Below are 21,312 nucleotides of genomic sequence, written 5' to 3' on the forward strand. Positions count from 1 at the left end.
CACCACCACTACCACCACTGCGGAGGGTAGACAAAGAAGGATATGTCTCTAATTTAAAAAACCAACTAATCTTAATTACCTTCATTCACAGGCAAATAACCGTTTGCTGCTCACAGGCACACCTGTACAGAATAATCTATTAGAACTCATGTCGCTGTTGAATTTTGTTATGCCACACATGTTTAGTAGTAGCACAAGTGAAATACGAAGAATGTTTTCTTCTAAGACAGTAAGCATAAATTCATATTTTCTCCCAAATATGTTACTTTGTGTTTTACCTGGGTCATTCTTCTATTTTGTCTTTTTTGTTGTTTTCATGTTGAAATTTAAGTAGTCGATAGTCCTATCCTTGGATGAGCTGAGAAATCAGCCCAAACACAATGAGAAATGAATCGGTGACTTATGTAATCTGTGTCTGAAAGTTTTGGTTTTTAACACGCTGATTTTCTGAAGAATAACAATTTTAAATTAGTGGAAGTCTCTGATATATAGTATTTGGGAAAAGTTTTGATCATTGCTTTTTCTTTATTAAAATTGGTCAGGAAAGTTAGCACTTTTTTTTAACAGGTGAACTGTAGAACTAGGCAAAGGTTGAAAATTCCTATCCTGGGACATAGTTTTGAAATAAAAGTTCATAAATACAAAAGTAACAGTTTCTAAAAGTTACAATAAAGAAATCCGTTTAGATGAAAATCTTGTTAATTTTCTCCTGATTGTTTAGAAAAAGCACAATATATAGTCTTCAAAAACTCCTAAATTCTTCCATATAGCAATGTTAATATAGATACTTGATTCTCCTGTTATATATATTTTGCAAGCATTTTCTGTGATAGTCTTCTTCTGCAATTAACTGCCTTTTTAACTCACACTAATGAATTTTTTCTCACTTGATGATACCTTTACATTTTAGAATAAAATTCCACTTTAATTCTCCAAAATTAACCAGTTTTGACTAATAATTATGCCCATTTTTTAGAGCACATGATTCACATCACCTGTACTAGTTTTCTTTTAGGGCCGTTTTCCACAAATAAATACAAGTTTTTTACCTCTCTCTCCTACCCTTCATCTCACCTTTTCCCACCCCCTTTCTCTCTCTCTCTCTCTCTCTCTCTCTCTCTCTCTCTCTCTCTCTCTCTCACACACACACACACACACACACACACACACAAACACACAAACACACACACACATACTTTTTCATTACGTTCTCTAGGTAATCAGTAACAACTCATCAGTTAATGACTTCTGAAAACTAACCTAGTACAGTTCAGCAGAATACATAATTTACATGTCATGAAATCTCAAAATACATATGGAGCTTTAAGTAGATTATAGCCCAGAATACAAATGTGAAGTTCCATCTAGAAAAATGGAGTTTCTATGCAAAACAACTCAAATTTTCATGTTGTGTAATATTGTTATTGTGATCATTTAAATGAATATAATTTTAAAAGCATATGTTCTTATTTTATTTAGAAATCAGCAGATGAGCAAAGTATATATGAAAAGGAGAGAATAGCACACGCAAAACAAATTATAAAACCATTTATTCTCAGAAGAGTAAAAGATGAGGTAACTCTTACCTGAATATTTTTTATTATGATTGTTTTTTAAATGTCTGTGTTCGTCTTTATCTGATTGTTTTACTTAAACTGGTTTCCTCACTCAGGTTCTCAAGCAGCTGCCCCCCAAGAAGGACCAGATTGAGTTGTGTCCCATGTCGGAGAAACAGGAGCAACTCTACCTGGGTCTTTTCAGCAAATTGAAAAAGTCTATCAATAACTTGGGTATAATCTGATTTTCACAATTTTATGTGAAAAATGATCTTGTACTAGGGCAGCATTTTGTTTAGTCATATTATAGTGGGCTCCACTCATTTTTTTTAAGTTGTTTTTAATATGAAGAAATAATTTTAGCTCTTTGTTTGCATTGAGATATATTTCAACAAACAGCTGTCAGCTTGTTTTTGTTTGTTTTTTGCATTTTTTAAAAATCTGTCTCTTTGGATCACAGAAAAAAACACAGAAATGTGCAATGTCATGATGCAGTTGAGAAAAATGGCCAATCATCCTCTATTACATCGCCAATATTACACAGCTGAAAAGCTCAAGGAAATGTCCCAGCTCATGCTGAAGGTAAAGGTCCCATCTTACGCTAACACTAAGCTTTCTTACCCCTGTTAAACACGAGAGTCAATTGTTAGGCTAAAAATCAGACCATTGACCCTAATAAGCATATTAACTTAACCACATTTAGGAAAAACAAATATGTTTTAAGACAAAGTTCAAGATAATTTGAGAGACATAAGAGCCAAGAAGGACTGACCAGGAATCAGCCAACTACCTCTGGAGGGACAAATATGGTAGTCTGTTTTTATAAATAAAGTTTTATTCTAACAGCCACAGCCAGCCTTTTGTTTTGGCATTGTCTGTGACTGCTTTCTCAATAAAAGGACAGAGTTGAATGTTGGCCAAACAGATCATTTAGCCTACAGAGTCTAAAATATTTACTGTCTCTCCCTTTGCAGAAAAAGTTTGCCAATTCTTGATCTAGACTTCATAATATACTTATTTTTTTTTTTCCATAAGATTTCTCAGATTTTATGGCTTGGGTAGTGAGTCATTTTTCTCTATTTTTTTCATTTTATCCCTTGTTTTAGCCATTACTCTTTATTTTTACCTCATTCTTCTTTAGCACCTACCCATATTTCTTCTGTTAAAAGAAGCCATTTGCTTTTTTTTTAAAATATATTTTTTATTGATTTCAGAGAAGGAGAGGAAGGGAGAGATAGAAACATCAACAATGAGAGAGAATCAGTGATTGGCTGCCTCCTGAATGCCCCACAGTGGGCATCGAGCCTGCAACCTGGGTATATGCCCCGACTGGAAATCAATCTCTGATCTCCTGGTATTAAACGCTGACCTCCTGGTTCATAGGTCGATACTCAACCTCTGAGCCACGCCGGCTGGGCAGCAGCTATTTGTTTTGTTTTGTTTTTTTACTATTATTTTGAATTTACTATGGAAAATTTCAAACATGTAAAAGTAGAGAGAATTGTATAATGAAATCCTCTGCCCATATAATCTTCACACATTTTCTGTGATTATTATCTGGAATAACACTACTCTTTGTTTATTTTTATCTATTTATTTAAGTGTAGTTGCTATACAATGATATATTAGTTTGAGGTGTACAATATAGGGATTCAACATTTTTATACCTTACAATGTGATCACTCACTAATACTGTTCATCATCTGATACCGCAAACTTAATCACATCATTACTGACTATATTCCCCTTCTTTTTTTCACCCTTCTCCCTTTCCCTTCCCCTCAGGCAACTGTCCATTTGGTCAGTTTTTACGTCTGTTCTTGTTTGTTCATGTGTTTTCTTTTGTATTTTTTTTACATTCTACATATAAGTAATACCATATGTTACTTATCTTTGTCTGATTTATTTCACTTAGCATAATACCCTGTTGTTGCAAATGGCAAGATATCATACTTTTTTATTTCTCTGTAATATTCATTGTACTTATATATCACATCTTCTTTATCCATCTATCTATGGACACTTAGGTTGCTTCCATATCTTAGCTGTTGTAAATAATAATGCACTCAACATAGGAATGCATATATCTTTTCAAGTTAGTGTTTTTGTTTTCTTCAGATAAGTGCCAGAAGTGGAATTACTGAGTTGTATGATAGATCTATTTTTAGTTTTTGATACTTCTCCATATTGTTGTTCATAGTGTTATTGTGATCATTTAAATGAATGGTTATTTAAAACACTATGCAGTCCCACCAACAGTGCACAAGGGTAACACTACTCTTGTTTCATCTAGTCCTCTCCCCAAGATTATTTTGAAATAAATTCTAGATCTTATTTCATCTATAAATATTTCATTATGCTAATTCTAAAATAGTAAGAACTTTCCCCCTTTATTGTACCTAAAAAATATTAGTTTTCTTTCTTACATACATTGTCCTAAAATTTCTGTGATTTAGATATTTTATCAGATGTGAACAATTTATTAGATTGTTTTGATCATATAAATTATCTTAATTTTGAAGTATGTGTATTGTTTGTTTTGCTTTGAGGAACCTACACATTGTGAAGCTAACCCTGACCTGATCTTTGAAGATATGGAAGTTATGACAGACTTTGAGTTACACGTTCTTTGTAAACAGTATCGGCACATTAATAACTTCCAATTAGACATGGACTTAATTTTAGATTCTGGAAAATTCCGAGTTTTGGCACGCATTTTGTCGGAACTAAAAGAGAAGGTATTAAAGAAGAATGCTACTTCTTTTGTGTTTTCCCAATTAGTTAAACTTCTTAAGACAATTTTGGCATGATTTGACGTTCTTAAAGTTTTAGCCATTGTCTGTTCTGCATTCTTTTAGGAACTAGTGTTTTGAGCATTTGGGGAAGATACAGTAGTTCCCCCCTTATCTGCCCTTTTGCTTTCTGTGGTTTTAGTCACCAAAATCCAAACATGATCCAAAAATATTAAATGGAAAATACCAGAAATAAACAATTCGTAAGTTTTATTTAAACTGCACACTATTCTAAGTTTTGTGATGAGATCTTGTGCTGTCTCACCTGGACATGAATCAGTATATGCCAGCATATTTACACTATGTACACTAGCCCATTAGTCACTCGGTAGTTCTCTCAGTTATCAGATCTGTAGTCGGTTATCAGATCAGCTGTGTAACACAATGCTTGTATTCAAGTAACCCTTATTTTATTTATTAATGGCCCAAAGTGCAAGAGTAGTGATGCTAGTAATTTGGATATGCCGAAGACAAGCTGTAAACTGCTTCCTTTAAGTGAAAAAGTATGTATGTAGAGGGAAAAAACAACAGTATACGTAGAATTTGGTGCTATCCATGGTTTCAGGCATCTACCATGGATCTTGAAATGTATTTCTCACAGATAAGGGATTTCCACTGTACATGGGAGTATATTTTCCTTATTACTTTTCTTCTGTCGAACCTCCGAAAGAAAAATAGAAGTTATTAGAACATATCTATATTGGTGTTTTTAAAAAAAGAATCTTAACATTATTTCATAGGTAACACTCTATCTCTATGATTGCTTCAAAATTAATATTTTGAAGATACTATGTTGAAGGTTAAGTAACACTACAGTTTATATGGGAAATAGCTTACATTAGTAAGAACACAACCCAAACAGTACTTTGTAGCTATTCCCATTTACTGACCTTACAAATCAAAACTGAAAATGGAATTTAGTTCTTAAGTTTAGAAATTAAGTTAATTTATATACAATCCAAAATAAGAATTTTACCTTAGTTATGATTATTTTTATTAAAGAAGCAGTTGAACATTAGATATTTACAATTTTTCTTCCCATGTATTTAATACATATATGTATTTTCACAGGGTGATAGAGTTGTATTATTTAGCCAATTTACCATGATGCTGGATATTTTAGAGGCTCTTTTAAAACATCATCAGCATAGGTACCTCAGATTAGATGGAAAGACTCAGATTTCTGAAAGGTTGGTATACTTTACTTTAGTTTCAAAAATTTCTGTCCACCTTACCCTCAAATTAGATTAAATGTTTGCATTTTAAATGTCTAGAGCACTTGATAGAATTGTATTGCTTTGAGTCTTATGTGTGGTTACTTCTAGTCATTACCTGAAGATGAGGAACTTTTTTTTTTTTTAATTTTTTTGGTCTGAATTGCATAAAGTATATTTTGAAACAGCTCTATAATTGTATACTTAGTAGTGTTTTTCTCTTTAAAAACTGAGATTGTTTTAAAATCTTGGCCTTTCATATTTTAAGAGAAATTGAGTAAGTTATGTTTTAATTCCCAAAGGTTAAAAATGGTTATCTTGAAAAAAGGAATGTTTTTTCTAGAGTGTTTAACTGCATTATATCTTGATTTATTTTTTAATAAATAAATCAGCCAGAGTGAATTTTTTCCCCCTGCACTACAGTGAGGGAAGTCATGATAAAGAGATTACACCAATACTGCTTGATCTGGAGATTCAGTTCATACTTATATTGTATACTAGTAGCAGTTGGCAGATTTTGGAGAAGGTTAAAGACTGAAAAGCCATATATAGAATTTAGAGAAGCCAGAACCATTAAACAAAGGAGAAAATAGTCCTTCAGGAATTAATCAATTCTGAATAGTTGAATTAAGTAAGAATTAGTAGAGATAAGTGGTATAGAAAAGAAGTTGATGAATTGGGAAGCTCTTTCAATAATATAGCTGCAGGTAACGTAGCTATAATACAAAAAGCATGCATTTATATCTTCAAGTTTATTTTTCATGTGATATGATTGTTTTCATTTTAATTATGTACCTTTTAGTGAGATGTAACCTAATATATTTATCCTACAGGATTCATTTAATTGATGAGTATAATACCGATATGGATATCTTTGTGTTTCTGCTGTCAACAAAAGCTGGTGGCTTAGGAATAAACCTGACTTCAGCAAATGTTGTTATACTTCACGATATTGACTGTAACCCTTACAATGATAAACAAGCAGAAGATAGATGCCATAGGGTAGGCCAGACTAAGTAAGTGTTTTCAGTTGAAAATTTTTTTAAATAAATCTTTATTGTTCAGATTATTACAGTTGTTCCTCTTTTTTTCCCCCATAGCTCCCCTCCACCCAGTTCCCACCCCACCTCTGCCCTTACCCTCCCACTGTCCTCATCCATAGGTGTACGATTTTTGTCCAGACTCTTCCCACACCCCCTACACCCCTCCCCCCTCACCCCCGAGAATTGTCAGTCCACTCCCTTTCTATGCCCTGATTCTATTATATTCACCAGTTTACTCTGTTAATCAGATTTTTTATTCACTTGATTTTTAGATTCACTTGTTGATAGATATGTATTTGTTGTTCATAATTTTTATCTTTACCTTTTTCTTATTCTTCCTCTTCTTTTTTTTTTAAATATATCTTATTGATTTTTTACAGAGAGGAAGGGAGAGAAATAGAGTTAGAAACATTGATGAGAGAGAAACATCGATCAGCTGCCTCCTGCACATCTCCTACTGGGGATGTGCACGCAACCCAGGTACATGCCCTTGACCGGAATCGAACCCGGGACCTTTCAGTCTGCAGGCCGACGCTCTATCCACTGAGCCAAACCGGTTTCGGCATCTTCTTCCTCTTCTTAAAGAATACCTTTTAGCATTTCATATAATACTGGTTTGGTGGTGATGAACTCCTTTAGCTTTTCCTTATCTGTGAAGCTTTTTATCTGACCTTCAATTCTGAATGATAGCTTTGCTGGATAAAGTAATGTTGGTTGTAGGTTCTTGCTATTCATCACTTTGAATATTTCTTGCCACTCCCTTCTGGCCTGCATAGTTTCTGTTGAGAAATCAGCTGACATTCGTATAGGTACGCCTTTGTAGGTAACTGACTTACTTTCTCTTGTTGCTTTTAAGATTCTCTCTTTGTCTTTTGCTCTTGGCATTTTAATGATGATGTGTCTTGGTGTGGTCCTCTTTGGATTCCTTTTGTTTGGGGTTCTCTGCGCTTCCTGGACTTGTAAGTCTATTTCTTTCACCAGGTAGGGGAAGTCTTCTGTCATTATTTCTTCAAAGAGGTTTTCAATATCTTGCTCTCTCTCTTCTTCTGGCACCCCTATAATTCGGATGTTGGTACGCTTGAAGTTGTCCCAGAGGCTTCTTAGACTATCTTGATATTTTGGGATTCTTTTTTCTTTTTGATTTTCTGGTTGGGTGTGTTTTGCTTCTTCATATTTCAAATCGTTGACTTGATTCTTGCGATCCTCTAGTCTGCTGTTGGATATCTGTATATTATTCTTTATTTCAGTCAGTGTATGCTTAATTTCTAGTTGGTCCTTTATCATAACTCGAGTGTCTCATTAGATTTCTTGTAGGTCTCATTAAGTTTATCGGCAGTTTCTAGACAGTTCTTTAAAGACCTTAAAAGTGTGGTTTTGAACTCTATATCCAGTCGTTTGCTTTCCTCCATTTCTGTCATTTGTGACCTGTTTCTTTGTCTCCGCATTTTTTATGCTTCCCTGTGTTGATAGAGTGGCTTTCTGTGCTAGGTGTCTTATAGGGCCCAGTGGCTCAGCCTCCCCAATTACCTGAGGTGGACACTCTTGGTGCACCCCTTTGTGGGCTGTGTGCACAGTCTTGTTGTAGTTAAGCCTTGATTGTTGTAGGTATCACTGGGAGGAATTGACCTCCAGGCCAATTGGCTGTGAGAATCAGCTGTGTCTACAGTGGGAGAACTTCTGTGCTGAAGACACCCTTATGGGGCAAGACTTGCTTCAGTGGGGCTTTGGTGCTCACTGAGTCTGCCCCCTGAGTATGTCCTTTATGGATCTGTGGAGTTGTAATCTGGATGGTCCCAATGTGACCACTGGGTGCACGGGCTCTTGGATCTCTAAGGAGGTGCTAATTTAGCATCTGCCTGAGGCTACCCAGCAGGAGGTATGGAGAGATCTGCAGATTCCTCTTCCTTGTTTGGGTTTTGGAGGTGCCCATATGAGGCCCATCTGTGAAGCAGTGCAAGCTGCTGTGGGGCCTTGGGCCTTCTTTTGGAAGTTCTGGGTATCTCTGACCCAGCTGCAGTTTGTTAGGTAAGTTTAGATCTCAAAGGGCCAGCCCATTCATATGCAAAGACCTCTTCTAGAAGCTTGGATGGGGCAGGGTCTCAGAGAATCAGCAGGGCGGAGCAAACAGCTATGGCTGATCCTCAGCCCTGCCCTAAGAGGTCCCCCCCGGGTCTCAGTGTCCCAGTAATTGCTGCAAGCACCTCTGAGAGAAAGCCGCCCTCGAGTTCCACCCAATGCCAGACAGTCCAGTTTCTCCCCGTATGAGTCCTGGGTCCCCAGAGACTCGCCCGGAACTGAAGTTCAGGGCCGTCAGGAGCTTGTGACTCCCTCCCGATTGAAAAAGACATCGGGAGAGACCCATAAATGTATAACGCTGTGATAAGCTTGCAACTTCACCAGTGCATTGTAATCTATGTAAATGTGGATTCACGATAAGAATGTCTTCGGGCTGCATAAATAAATAAATAAGAAAGGAGGGAGGGAGGGAGGGAGGGAGGGAGGGAGGGAGGGAGGGAGGAGGAGGAGGAGGAGAAAGAAAAAGACATCGGTGTCCTCCGTTACCAGCCCTTTCCGCACGCGCGCCTCCATACTTCTGCACTTTACTTCCACACCTCCTCTGAGTCTCAGTTTGCTTTTCTCTTTCCTTCTAGTTGTAGAATTTCCACTCAGCCAGCCTTCCTGTGGTTCTGGATGATGTCTGTTTTGTCTTTTAGTTGTAATTTTGAAGTGGTTGTGGGAGGCAGCAATTTCAGGTGTTTACCTATGCCGCCATCTTGGTTTCTCTGGAATTTATATTTAATCAAATGTAAGTTTATTGTGTATGGACTATGACAGTATAGTCTGTCAGCTGTCCTGACTTAGTTTTTATATTTTTTATCAAAGCGTGGCTGCTGATGTATTTTATACCAGCAGTGTTGAATATGAACTTCACTGTGTAACCTATTCAATTTCTAGTTTTTAAAACAAAATAACTTTCCACCCCTATCCAAATAATTCTGTAGCTAATGAAATGGTGATATTATCAATGATCCAGTGCCTTTGAAGTGATTAATAATTAAAAAGACTTGCTTGTTAGACCATTTAAGAGCCAGATAGACTTGATAATATACATACATTTGCTACCCAATTACTCTTTAGGAAATAGATTCTTTGAGTTCTAGATATTTTAGGTGATGGTTAATTTTGACATTGGTCACAGGACCCTTTAGAGGTGAAAAAATACCTACACTTCAACTCTACTTTCACATGTAAACAGCAGACAGTGTTTTCTTTGTGGAGTATTTGACAGTATTTCCAAGACATTGATATATTCATTTATAAACCAAATAGGTATCAGTACCTATTGTGGGACTCAAACCTTCCAAGTAATCTTTGTACAGTTTCTTTTTGTACTGAATTATTTCTTTGAACTTAATAATTAAAGCATGTTCCTTTTTTAAAATGGTATTACTATGTGAACCCAGAATTGTGTTGTAAACCCAATACTTTTTAAAGTACAAATATCTTTCTCTTTTTTTTTTTTTTTTTTTTTTTATTTTTTTTTTTATTTATTTTTAATTAAATCTTTATTGTTCAGATTATTACATTTGTTCCTCTTTTTTTTCCCCCCATAACTCCCCTCCTCCCAGTTCCCGCCCCACCCTCCGCCCTCACTCCCCACCCACTGTCCTCATCCATAGGTGCACGATTTTTGTCCAGTCTCTTCCCGCATCTCCCACACCCCTTTCCCCCCCAGGAATAGTCAGTCCATTCCCTTTCTATGTCCCTGATTCTATTATAATCAACAGTTTATTCTGTTCATCAGATTATTTATTCACTTGATTCTTAGATTCACTTGTTGATAGATGCATATTTGTTGTTCATAATTTGTATCTTTACCTTTTTCTTCCTCTTCCCCTTCTTAAAGGATACCTTTCAGCATTTCATATAATCCTGGTTTGGTGGTGATGAACTCCTTTAGCTTTTCCTTATCTGTGAAGCTCTTTATCTGACCTTCAATTCTGAATGATAGCTTTGCTGGATAAAGTAATCTTGGTTGTAGGTTCTTGGTATTCATCACTTTGAATATTTCTTGCCACTCCCTTCTGGCCTGCAAAGTTTCTGTTGAGAAATCAGCTGACAGTCGTATGGGTATTCCCTTGTAGGTAACTGAGTTTCTTTCTCTTGCTGTTTTTAAGATTCTCTCTTTATCTTTTGCTCTTGGCATTTTAATTATGATGTGTCTTGGTGTGGTCCTCTTTGGATTCCTTTTGTTTGGGGTTCTCCGCGCTTCTTGGACCTGTAAGTCCATTTCTTTCACCAGGTGGGGGAAGTTTTCTGTCATTATTTCTTCAAATAGGTTTTCAATATCTTGCTCTCTCTCATCTTCTGGCACCCCTATAATTCTGATGTTGGTACGCTTGAAGCTGTCCCAGAGGCTCCTTACACTATCCTCGCATTTTTGGATTCTTTTTTCATTTTGCTTTTCCGGTTGGGTGTTTTTTGCTTCCTCGCATTTCAAATCATTGACTTGATTCTTGCGCTCCTCTGGTCTGCTGTCGGGAGTCTGTATAATATTCGTTATTTCAGTCCGTGTATGCTTAATTTCTAGTTGGTTCCCCAATATAAGATCGAGGGTCTTATTAGTTTTCTTGTAGATCTCATTAAGTTTATCGACGGCTTCTAAACAGTTCTTGAGAGACCTTAAAAGTGTGGTTCTGAACTCTATATCTTCCATTGACAATTTTGTCCTGTTTCTTTGTCTCCGCATTTTGTTATGCTTCCTTGGTGCACCCCCTAGTGGTCTTTGTTCACAGTCTTATAGTTAAATCTTGATTGTTGTAGCTAATTCCAGGGAGGGTTTGACCTCCAGGCCAAGTGGCTATGAGAATCAGCTGTGTCAGCAGTGAGAGAACTTCTGTCCTCTAGGGAGGTGCTAATCTGGCGTTTGCCTGAGGCTATCCGGCAAATGCCTGTGTGCAGGGCTTGGGCGGGGCGGGTCGCACAGGATCAACAGGGTGGGCCGGAGAGAGCAGTTATGGCGGCTCTCAGTCCTGTCCCCAGGGGCTCTGCCTCTCTGAGTCCCAGCACCCGCTGCAAAGCTCAGAGAGAAAGCTGCACTCGCTCTGACCGAAGCCAGACAGTCCCGCTTCTCCCGTTTGAGTCTGGGTCCCTAAAGACTCGCCCGGATCTGGAGCTCAGAGTCTGCGACTCCCTCCCGATTGAAAACGCCAACCGCGCTCTCGGCCGCCAGCCCGCTCGCGCACTCCGCACCTCAGAATTTGACTTCAGCACTGCGCCTCCTCTGAGTGTCCGTATGCGTTTCTCATTCCTCCTAGTTGTAGGACTTCCACTCAGGCAGCGTTCCTGTGGTTCTGGGTGATGTCCCTTCCGTTTTTTGGTTTCACTTTTGAAGTAGTTGTTCAAAGCAGCAAACTCCAGCGTTAACCTATGCCGCCATCTTGGTTCTCCTCCAAATATCTTTCTCACTTCTCTTGGATTAGTAGGAAAGGATGTTTAAAAGTGACATGCTCAGAAAATGTGAATTTCAAGTAGTTTGAATAAAGAAATTCAAATTTATGTATATATTTGTTATACAATTTTTAAAATATCTCATAGGACTCTAAGATGATTTATATAGTTCATATGTATCTAAACATTTTATATTTAGTAACCAGTGGACATCTCTTTTATTTTTTAGAGAAGTACTAGTTATAAAATTAATAAGCCAAGGGACGATTGAAGAATCCATGTTAAAAATTAACCAACAGAAATTGAAACTAGAGCAAGATATGACCACAGTAGATGAAGGTAAGTTGTTTATAAGCAGAAACTTCAGCTATTTATTCATATGGAAATGTAACAAATTAGCAATACCAAAGGATAACTAAGATGGTCTGGGTCCTTAACTGTCATACATTTTAGGGATGGCATAGGAGAAAAGAAACATACTCATTTCAAAAGTACAACAATAACTAAGATAATTTTGCCAGAATTGATGTAAATAAACACTTTGATTTTGCAAAATTCTGTCTGTTCCATCCCTTATCTCTGACACCAAAACATTCCAGAAATAAATTAAAATTGGATCTATAATTTTATCTATAATACCATGATTTACTTACTGCATAATAGTTATGGATCAAAAGATTTAAAATTGATGGTATAATACTAGCTTATTTACCTTAATATTTGACTAGCAAATATTTATTGCACTGAGTATAATCAAATGCATTTTTTCAAAAATTTAATAATTTCAGATGAAAGTAATTGGCTTTAGGAAAAAAAACCCTCAAATTCCACCTTTATGAAAAGAATAATTTTTAGTTTTGTAAGTTTAAAAATTTATTTTTTATTTTTTTTTTAAGTTTAAAAATTTAAAAACATATACATGAAAAGATACACATATATGAAAAGATACAAAATTCAAAATATATAAAAGGCAAACAAAAGCCTCCCACCCCATCACTCACTTCCCTCTCCCTTCCTCTATGAAATCAATTAAAAAATAAAAAATAAATAAAAAAAAACTGCTACAGAAAGTCAGGCCACATCACATCAAAACCAATTACCTGGTGAGATTCGATGGTGTGTGCTCAAGTGCTAATCATTCACCATTGTGAGCAGTGACTCTTGGATTTAAATTTGTAGAATATAATTGTAGATATGTAATATTTATTTATGTTGGTGAAATTACTAGTGTTTTTTTTTTCCTAATATATGGTCTGTTTGCTAAAATTTGTTTAAAATAACTGAATTAATAACAACAAAAAAAACCCTGTTTATATATATAAAGGCTGAAGCAACCTTTATGAGCGGTCGCTCAACACAGGAGCTGCCCCCTGGTGGTCAGTGCACGCCCACTGCCAACCTCCCGCAACTGGCCAACCTCCCGCGGTCCCTACCTCCAGCTGGCCGACCCCAATGGCCCCAATCAGTCCCATTCGCTGGCCAGGCCGAGAGATCCCACCCATGCATGAACTCCTGCACCGGGCCTCTAATTTAATTATAAGCAAATCTTGGTTAGCAGCATTTTAAAATTAACAGATGTTGATTTTCACATATGACTTACGGATCAGAAATTTTGTCTGTTAATTCCAAGGCTTGTTAAATCAAGGTCTGCAAAATCAAGGGTTTACTATAACATTTGCAACATTTGCTTCGACCTTTTTTATTTTATTTTATTTTATTTTAAATCAAACAACTGTGTAATCATCACCTAAATTAAAAAAAGAAAAAAAATATGTTGCCAGCACTCCAGAAGTACCTCCTTTGCCCTTCCTTTATCATAGTTCCTTTTTTTTCTCAGAGGTAATTGCCATTCTGACTTTTGTGGTAATTACTTCGTTGCTTTTCCTTGTGTAGTTTTTTTGCCTGGGAATGCATCCTGAGCAACATAGTATCACCTGCTTTTGTGGGGTTTTTTTGTTTTGTTAGTATTGCCTGGTTACAGATTCATACAGTATATATTATTTTGTCTTCATCTTGTTACACCCACCATTATGCTTGTGAGATTCATGTTGCTTTACTAATAGCTTCATGTAGCTATAATTTGTTCATTATTGTTGCCATATAATGTTCTATTTTCCATTGCTGTTCGACAAATTTTCTTGCTGTATAGATACCACAATTCTTTGAACTATTATAATGTTGATGGACACTTTGTTGGTCCAGCTTTTTGTTCTTATGAACAGTATTGCTAACAACATTGTTATAATGTCTCTGGATATAGCTGAGCAAGATTTTCTCTGGCATACTAGTAAATACCAACAAGTGGAATTGTTAGATCTGAAGTTCATCTTCAACTTGACTAAATAATCATAAACTACTTTCCAAAGTGGCATACCGGTTAACATTCTCACCACCCCATTAGAAAATTCCCATTAGTCTACCAACAACTGTCAGAACTTCTAATATTTGCCATGCTCTTGGGTGTAGTGCACTTAAGACCAATCAATGAAAAACAATCACTGATTTTAATGCATTTCCTGATTAGCAGTGAGTGAGCTTGAACACCTATATTTATTGAAGTGAATTTCTCCATTTTAAAAGCAACAATTCAGTAGTTTTACCTACTTTTCTGTTGGGAAGACTTTCTTTTGCTTTAGTTCTTACATATCCTGGACACTACCATTTGTCAGTCATTTGCATCCATGACACCTCCTCCTACTCTGCAGTTTGTTTTTCTCTCTTTATGATGTATTTTGAAGGTCAGGTTGGGTTGGGATTTTGTTTTATTTCCCCATTTTAATGTAGTCAAATCTGTCAGACTTTCTGGTTAGTATTTTTTGTCATGTATCACTATCTGTAGGTCATGAAGATAATCTAGGTTACTTCCAAAAAGTCCAAGTTTTGCTTTTCGAGCTCAGGTCTTTGATCCACCTGAAATTGTGGGGCGGGGGTGGGGGGGAGTCTTTTCTTTCCTCAGTACAGGTCACACACTGTTCCCTCAGCTTTGGGTGCCTCCCTGGTTGTGACTCCAGGGTTCTCATTCGGGGCTGTTTCACAACATGCTATCCGTCCTCCATCAAGCAGAGGAGCTCCGTATTTTGCTGATACAGGCATGTTTTTGCTTACAACAGTACCTCCTGATCCTGAGCGTTTTGCATTAAGGTTTTCATCATTCATGTGAGAACGCCCTTTCGAGCTTATTTGGCCATCACAGTCCAGCATCCCGCCTTGAAGACACCAGTGCCTACCTCCTCCAGGACAGACATTCAAACTTTTCTTTCCATGAACCATTTTACTGTCAGTTATAAACATGACACTTTATTCTGAATAGTTTAGCATATTCCTTTAAGTTGCCATAATGACCATTATTACATCCAAGAAAATTAATTTTTAAATATTATATCCATATCTGGATTTTTCCCCAGTTTCCTCCTCAATGTACTTTATAGGGGGGGTTATCCCTCAGCCCAGCCTTCACCCTCTCCAATCTGGGACCCCTTGGGATTAGACCTAAACCGGCAGTCAGACATCCCTCTCACAATCCGGGACCACCGGCTCCTAACCGCTTCTGCCTGCCTGCCTGCCTGATTGCCCTGTAACTGCTCCCCTGCCCGCCCGATCACCCCCAACTTCCCGCCCCTGCGGGCCTGGTCGCCCACAACTGCCCTCCCCTATCGGCCATCTTGTGACGTCGTGGGGGCGGCCATCTTGTGATGACATGAGGGCGAGACGCCACCTAGGCTTTTATTAGTATAGATTTCTTTAGTATCTTTGAATTTTGAAGAGTCTTCACTCTTTCCTTTTTCCTCCTGAATTCCTAGTAATATCGAATTTTGGAGAGTCTTCTTGTCATGTAGATTTGTATTGTTGTCTTATTGTATTCTGGATTTGTTCAGTTACTTATTCATGGCATCAATTAATATAGGACAAGTGTCAATTCAGATGTTATAGACCAGGGGTGGGCAACCCCTGGCACGCGTGCCAAATATGGCATGCCAGTAACTTTTGCTGGCATGTGAAACCCTCTCTTACAATCTTCCATTTACAATTTTTGTAAACATTTGAATGACTTAAATGTTAAATTAGAAGGAACTGGCAAGACACTTGATGTTATGTTTGGTTACATAAAGGCTTTTGAAAAGAAACTGGAAGTCTTTAAGAGGGATGTGGATGGTGAGAGATTTAGATATTTACCAAACCTCAAGAGGCACATCAGAGACCTCCTAAAAGATGACAGAACAGACTGTCAAAGCCTTCAAAAGCTGTTTTTAAACATCATCGAGTCAACTATTGAGCAGTTCTTCTCAAGATTTGCGAAATTCAGAGAACTGGAAGAGACAGCAAAATTCATGAGGTTTCCAGACAGCAAGAAACTGGAGGAACTAAACTTACCAATGTTTTCATGGATAGACATGGCTGACTTTGAAATGCAGTTGATTGAATTTCAGAGTAGCTCAGTTTGGAAGCAGAAATTTATTGACCTTAGAGTTGACTTGGAAAACATTGAAAAAAAGCGATTAGAGACAGGAGTACCAGAGAGGTGTCGAAAACGAACTATTGAGGACTTGGAATGCCATTCCAGAAAATTTTTTCTGTTTGAAAAACTTTGCAGCAGCGTTACTCTCCATGTTTTCACCCACATACGCTTATGAATCTTTGTTCTCAGTGATGAATTTTGTTAAGTCTCATAATAGGAGTAGCCTGACGGATGAAAGTAGTAGCTCGTGCATATCTCTGAAGGTCACGAAATATCAACCTGATGTAAAATCTCTGTCATCAGTGATGCAGCAGCAAAAGTCCCACTGATAATATCAAACGGAGTCATAAAGTTTTCTGTCGGACTATCAGTGTGCATGTATACATTAAAAAATAAATGTATTTTTCATCATCATATACTGTGTTTTTGTCGCTCGAATGAATTTTATTATTTCTTCAAGGTTCTTCACATACATACTCCGTAAGAGATATCAAGTAGGCGTAACATGTTCTCAAAAAATTAGGGTTGGCACGCAGAAGAATTTTGAGTCAGAGATTTTGCTGGTTTTGGCACACACTCACAAAATAGACTATCTTCAAATCTGTAGACGAATTTGGAGGCAGAGATGTCAGTGAATTTTCTGAGGGTTTAATGCAATAGTTTGTGTTCCTGTGCATATGATTTTTATTGAAAGAAGAGTAGATAAAAGTACTCTCATAATTTTAGATTATAACTTGGGGTGGGGGGTTAGAGAGAGAGAGAAGTGATTAGTTTTGCTACATTTTAGCCATTTCTAAGTTGTAAAATTATTCATAGCTACAAGTGTATAAATATTTATGAATTGCCAGCTGTACTGTTGTTATTATAAACAAACACTTCATCTAAAAACAGTCTGAGTGATTAATGGAAATAATGAAGAATGACTAGATCCTATGCTACCTTGACACAGATGTTTTCATACCTTAGAAAATCCTGATTAATTCCTGGATAAATGTTCAGATACTGCGGCCCCATTGATTTGAAACATGGGACAAACATTGGGAAATGGTAGTTTGCAGTGGGCACTGTAATCCTCACTGTTATGGTGTGTTCAAATTTTGTTTTGATGTGTTTGATTAAGCCCAAGTTAGTGGTTGTATCTTTGGACTAAAATTAAGGATGTAAATGATATGATTTCTTGTTTGGTTGGGATTTGGGAGCTTTATTTTTGTTCTAATATTCAGTTCATTATATAAATGTTCTCACTTTAGCAAACTTGAGGAATAAATACTATGCAGAGTTGAATAGGATGTGATCCAACTATCTGTGTATCCTTATATGTCTATATCACATCAGCAACATAGCCTGCTGATGCCGTACTGCCAATAGGAGCATGAGCACAGAGGAAGTAGCTCTGATGTACAGAGGGATTTCAAAAGATTTTTAAAATTTATTTTTAAATACGTTTTTAATGATTTCAGAGAGAGGAAAAAAGAGGGAGAGGGAGAGAGAGATGGAAATATCTATGATGTGCCCTGACCTGGAATCTAACTGTGACCTGGTTTATGGGTAGACATTCAATCACTGAGCCACACCAGCCAGACAGATTTGGAAAGATTTTTAACAGGAAATGACACTGAAGCAAACAGGGCCTTGAAAGATGATTAGAAATTCACCGGAGTAGCGAAAATTGGAGAGAATGAATATGTTTTATAAAATATTAAAAAGTATTTTTATTAAACTCTTAATGCCACTTTCTAACCTGCAGGAGACGAAGGGAGCATGCCAGCAGATATAGCCACGTTGCTTAAAACGTCAATGGGCTTGTGAAATAAGAATTGTGAATTCCTGATTGATGAGGAAATATCAACTTGGTGCACTCAAGGACATTTACATTATGATGACCATGGGGTTTATGAACATTTGTAACTTTTTATAATTTCCATATTACATTTCTCATAGTATGGACAACTTTTTTGCCACTAACTGAATTCTCCCGAAGCTCACATATAAAGTTTCAATAAAAGCCACAAATATGTAGTCCTAAAGATGTTGAATAATCATTTTACAAAACAGTTTTCTGAATGGGGATTAGTTGGTGATTGTTTGTAACAAATATGCTAATGCTTTAGAAATGTCAGTATTTTTGTAATTATTTCTACCTCCAAATATATATATATTGTCTTTCACTGGATAATGTGTGTAGATTTTTACATGTGCCTTATTTGACAATGCTTATGTCTCGTTTTTGCTTGTCTCATTTGAAATTCTTTCTTATTATGTTAGGTTTAAAGAATACAGCTGTATAGATTATATAGCTTTCATTTTATTGCTATTTGAAGCAGATGTTCACCACTGTCAACTAGAACTCAACCTGAATTTAAAGGTGGCATTCCATATACTGACACCCCCAGGTCCTCCCAACTACTTCTGTTAAAACAAATATGTTTGGCTAGGCACTAAGTTGTTTTCCAGTGAATAGTATCTAAAGAAGCCCTATCTTGCTCCATGGAATAATTAATTACTTCCGTTCATTTCCCAACTGCATTAATTGTGCGTAGATTACTCTGCCCATTCCTGTGCATGTTTTCATTGATTTCCCTCTCCTGGCTTTTGCTTCTCTTGAAACTGTTGCCCAGTCATTTCTGCTCCAGTTCTCTTTACTCTCTAAATAGTAGTTATTCTGCCACATCACACATCAGCAAAATGTTGGTGACATTTTTTTCTAGCCTGGCAGAACAGATTAACAGGCTATTTCACTTCAAAGCAGACTGAATGTGACTTCATGTTAAGGAAGCATTAGGTACTGCATGGAAATAGGTCATTAACTTTACATGCTTATCAAAATATGATTTACCAGGTTCCAGAAATTCCAGTACAGGACCTCCTGAAGAGAGAGCCATTATTCAATTCCAATTCAGTGTGGGTGACAAAGTGAAACTTAGAAGAAGTAAGTTGTCTACTTGATATTTAACTCTTTATTAAGTCTTTCTTTAAATTTTTGCCTGTCAGTCTATATTGCTGTTTTTATTACACATCAGTTTCTTTGTATGACTTGTGAGTTTCATGTGTTGTTTTTATTATGTAAATACCATTATAAATAAAGTTATTTATAAATCAAAGATTTGTTAATTGGAGATTATACTTTCCAGGCATCCTGACTTGCTAATAAGATGCTAGGGTAATATAGTCCTCTGTAGTTAGAAGGCTAATGAAACTCTGATAGTGATTCTTCAGATATTGTGGACTCTGAAAACTCATGACTCAGTAGACTTAGCCAATCTTGATGGTGTATTAAACATATTCCATTTATTTTAGTATGAGGACTAAAAGGAATTGGCAAATATTACTGTCTCCTCCTGCATCACAGTACCCAAGTTACTTTGTCAAATTTTTAAGAATATTGCCTTTTAAAATATTACAATAGATTTCTCATAACTTTTCTGTATTAATGTATCTTCATTGATAGGCTATTTCTTTTGTTTTTGTTAAAACCATATTTTTTATCTTTAATGAAATGTAGTTGGGTTCTCCCTGTAATGCTTTATTATGTCTGAGGCTTAATAAAAGTATTTGTGATCTTAAGTTGTATTTTCACACCCTTTTCAATAGTTTTTAACCCTTTCTCCCTTTACCCTTAAAAATAAAAAATATTGAGCACAATGAGATCATATGTGCTTTATATTGTCTGTTTCTCAATAAACTGGAATTTATTACTTAGGGATCTATTCTCATGAGTGCCTTCATTGGTCTGATGTCAGTAAGTATAATCCATTAATTAGTAAAGAGAGCAGATGAGGCCATGGTTGGAGTAATATCTTGACCAACTGAAGCAGCCTTTTTTAGTATGTCACACAAAGATGGAAGACATACACCTTATGTGTTTTCACAATTGTATTCCTGACCCCCATAGCCAGTAGGTACTGATATTGAAACATTAATATTGTTCCGAGTTGTTGGTGGTGTTGTATAGTGGTTAGATAGGAGTATCAAGAGATTTGGTTTCTATTTGTGTGACCTTAAGTGAGACCTTTAAATGTTCCATGAAATTAAATTGATTTTTTTAACTCTTCCTAAAATATTTTTTTTTCTGATTATAATATGCAATTCAATTTCTGCTCTGAATCATTCATATTCTCTCACTTGCTCAGTGAGAAGGCATTTACTTTGGGTACAGGATGGGATAATGGAATGTATTGTCCTTCAGCGAAAAAATGATGACCTGAAAGGTTAAGGTGATGCTATGATTGAAATGAAATACATCCTTAAGAAACCTGCTGTGACTTCCTTTATTTGAATTAACTGCACATTTGAGTTGATTTGTGTAAACAAGTAGGATTGATCATCTTATTTTAAATTTTTATAATTTTAAACATTGTTTTTTATGAAATTGTTTTTTTTATTAAAGCTTGTCAGAATGTAATCACATGCAGGAAAATAGACATGTATAAGAGGGAGGAAAAGTTACTACCTGTCTTATCTAGACCAGTGGTCGGCAAACTGCGGCTCGCGAGCCGCATGTGGCTGTTTGGCCCCTTGAGTGTGTCTCTTCCACAAAATACCACATGCGGGTGTTTCAATCACACGTACAGTGTGATTGAAACTTCGTGGCCCATGCGCAGAAGTTGGTATTTTGTGGAAGAGCCACACTCAAGGGGCTAAAGAGCCGCATGTGGCTCGCGAGCTGCAGTTTGCCGGCCACTGATCTAGACTATTATGTAAATTTATTTTTGTGAAATACGTTTTCTTTAGACTGCCTTAATGACATGAGTACTTTGCAATGAGATTCACCAATAACCTATTATCATTTATTAACAGCCA

General features: G+C 36.6%; 1 protein-coding gene across 10 annotated transcripts in view; it reads left to right on the forward strand.

Annotated features, from left to right (window-relative positions):
* SMARCAD1 (SWI/SNF-related, matrix-associated actin-dependent regulator of chromatin, subfamily a, containing DEAD/H box 1) overlaps nucleotides 1-20,076 on the forward strand; it is a 90,966-nt gene extending 70,890 nt beyond the window's left edge. For 7 of the 10 annotated variants that reach the window (XM_036339817.1, XM_036339807.1, XM_036339832.1 and 4 more), the window contains 9 exons: nucleotides 92-229; nucleotides 1,480-1,575; nucleotides 1,673-1,790; nucleotides 2,017-2,138; nucleotides 4,106-4,294; nucleotides 5,420-5,538; nucleotides 6,396-6,578; nucleotides 12,286-12,395; nucleotides 18,260-20,076. In XM_036339817.1, coding sequence (XP_036195710.1) covers nucleotides 92-229; nucleotides 1,480-1,575; nucleotides 1,673-1,790; nucleotides 2,017-2,138; nucleotides 4,106-4,294; nucleotides 5,420-5,538; nucleotides 6,396-6,578; nucleotides 12,286-12,395; nucleotides 18,260-18,321 — 1,137 coding nt within the window. In that variant the 3' untranslated portion in view covers nucleotides 18,322-20,076. Of the gene's footprint in view, nucleotides 1-91; nucleotides 230-1,479; nucleotides 1,576-1,672; nucleotides 1,791-2,016; nucleotides 2,139-4,105; nucleotides 4,295-5,419; nucleotides 5,539-6,395; nucleotides 6,579-12,285; nucleotides 12,396-15,166; nucleotides 15,517-18,259 lie in introns of those variants that run through there. The other 3 variants (XM_036339822.1, XM_036339826.1, XM_036339839.1) reach the window with 3 other exon arrangements.
* The last annotated feature ends 1,236 nt before the right edge of the window (nucleotides 20,077-21,312 follow it).

This window comes from Myotis myotis, unplaced genomic scaffold, assembly GCF_014108235.1.
Source record: "Myotis myotis isolate mMyoMyo1 unplaced genomic scaffold, mMyoMyo1.p scaffold_m19_p_1, whole genome shotgun sequence".
In the NCBI taxonomy this organism is placed as follows: Eukaryota; Metazoa; Chordata; class Mammalia; order Chiroptera; family Vespertilionidae; genus Myotis; species Myotis myotis.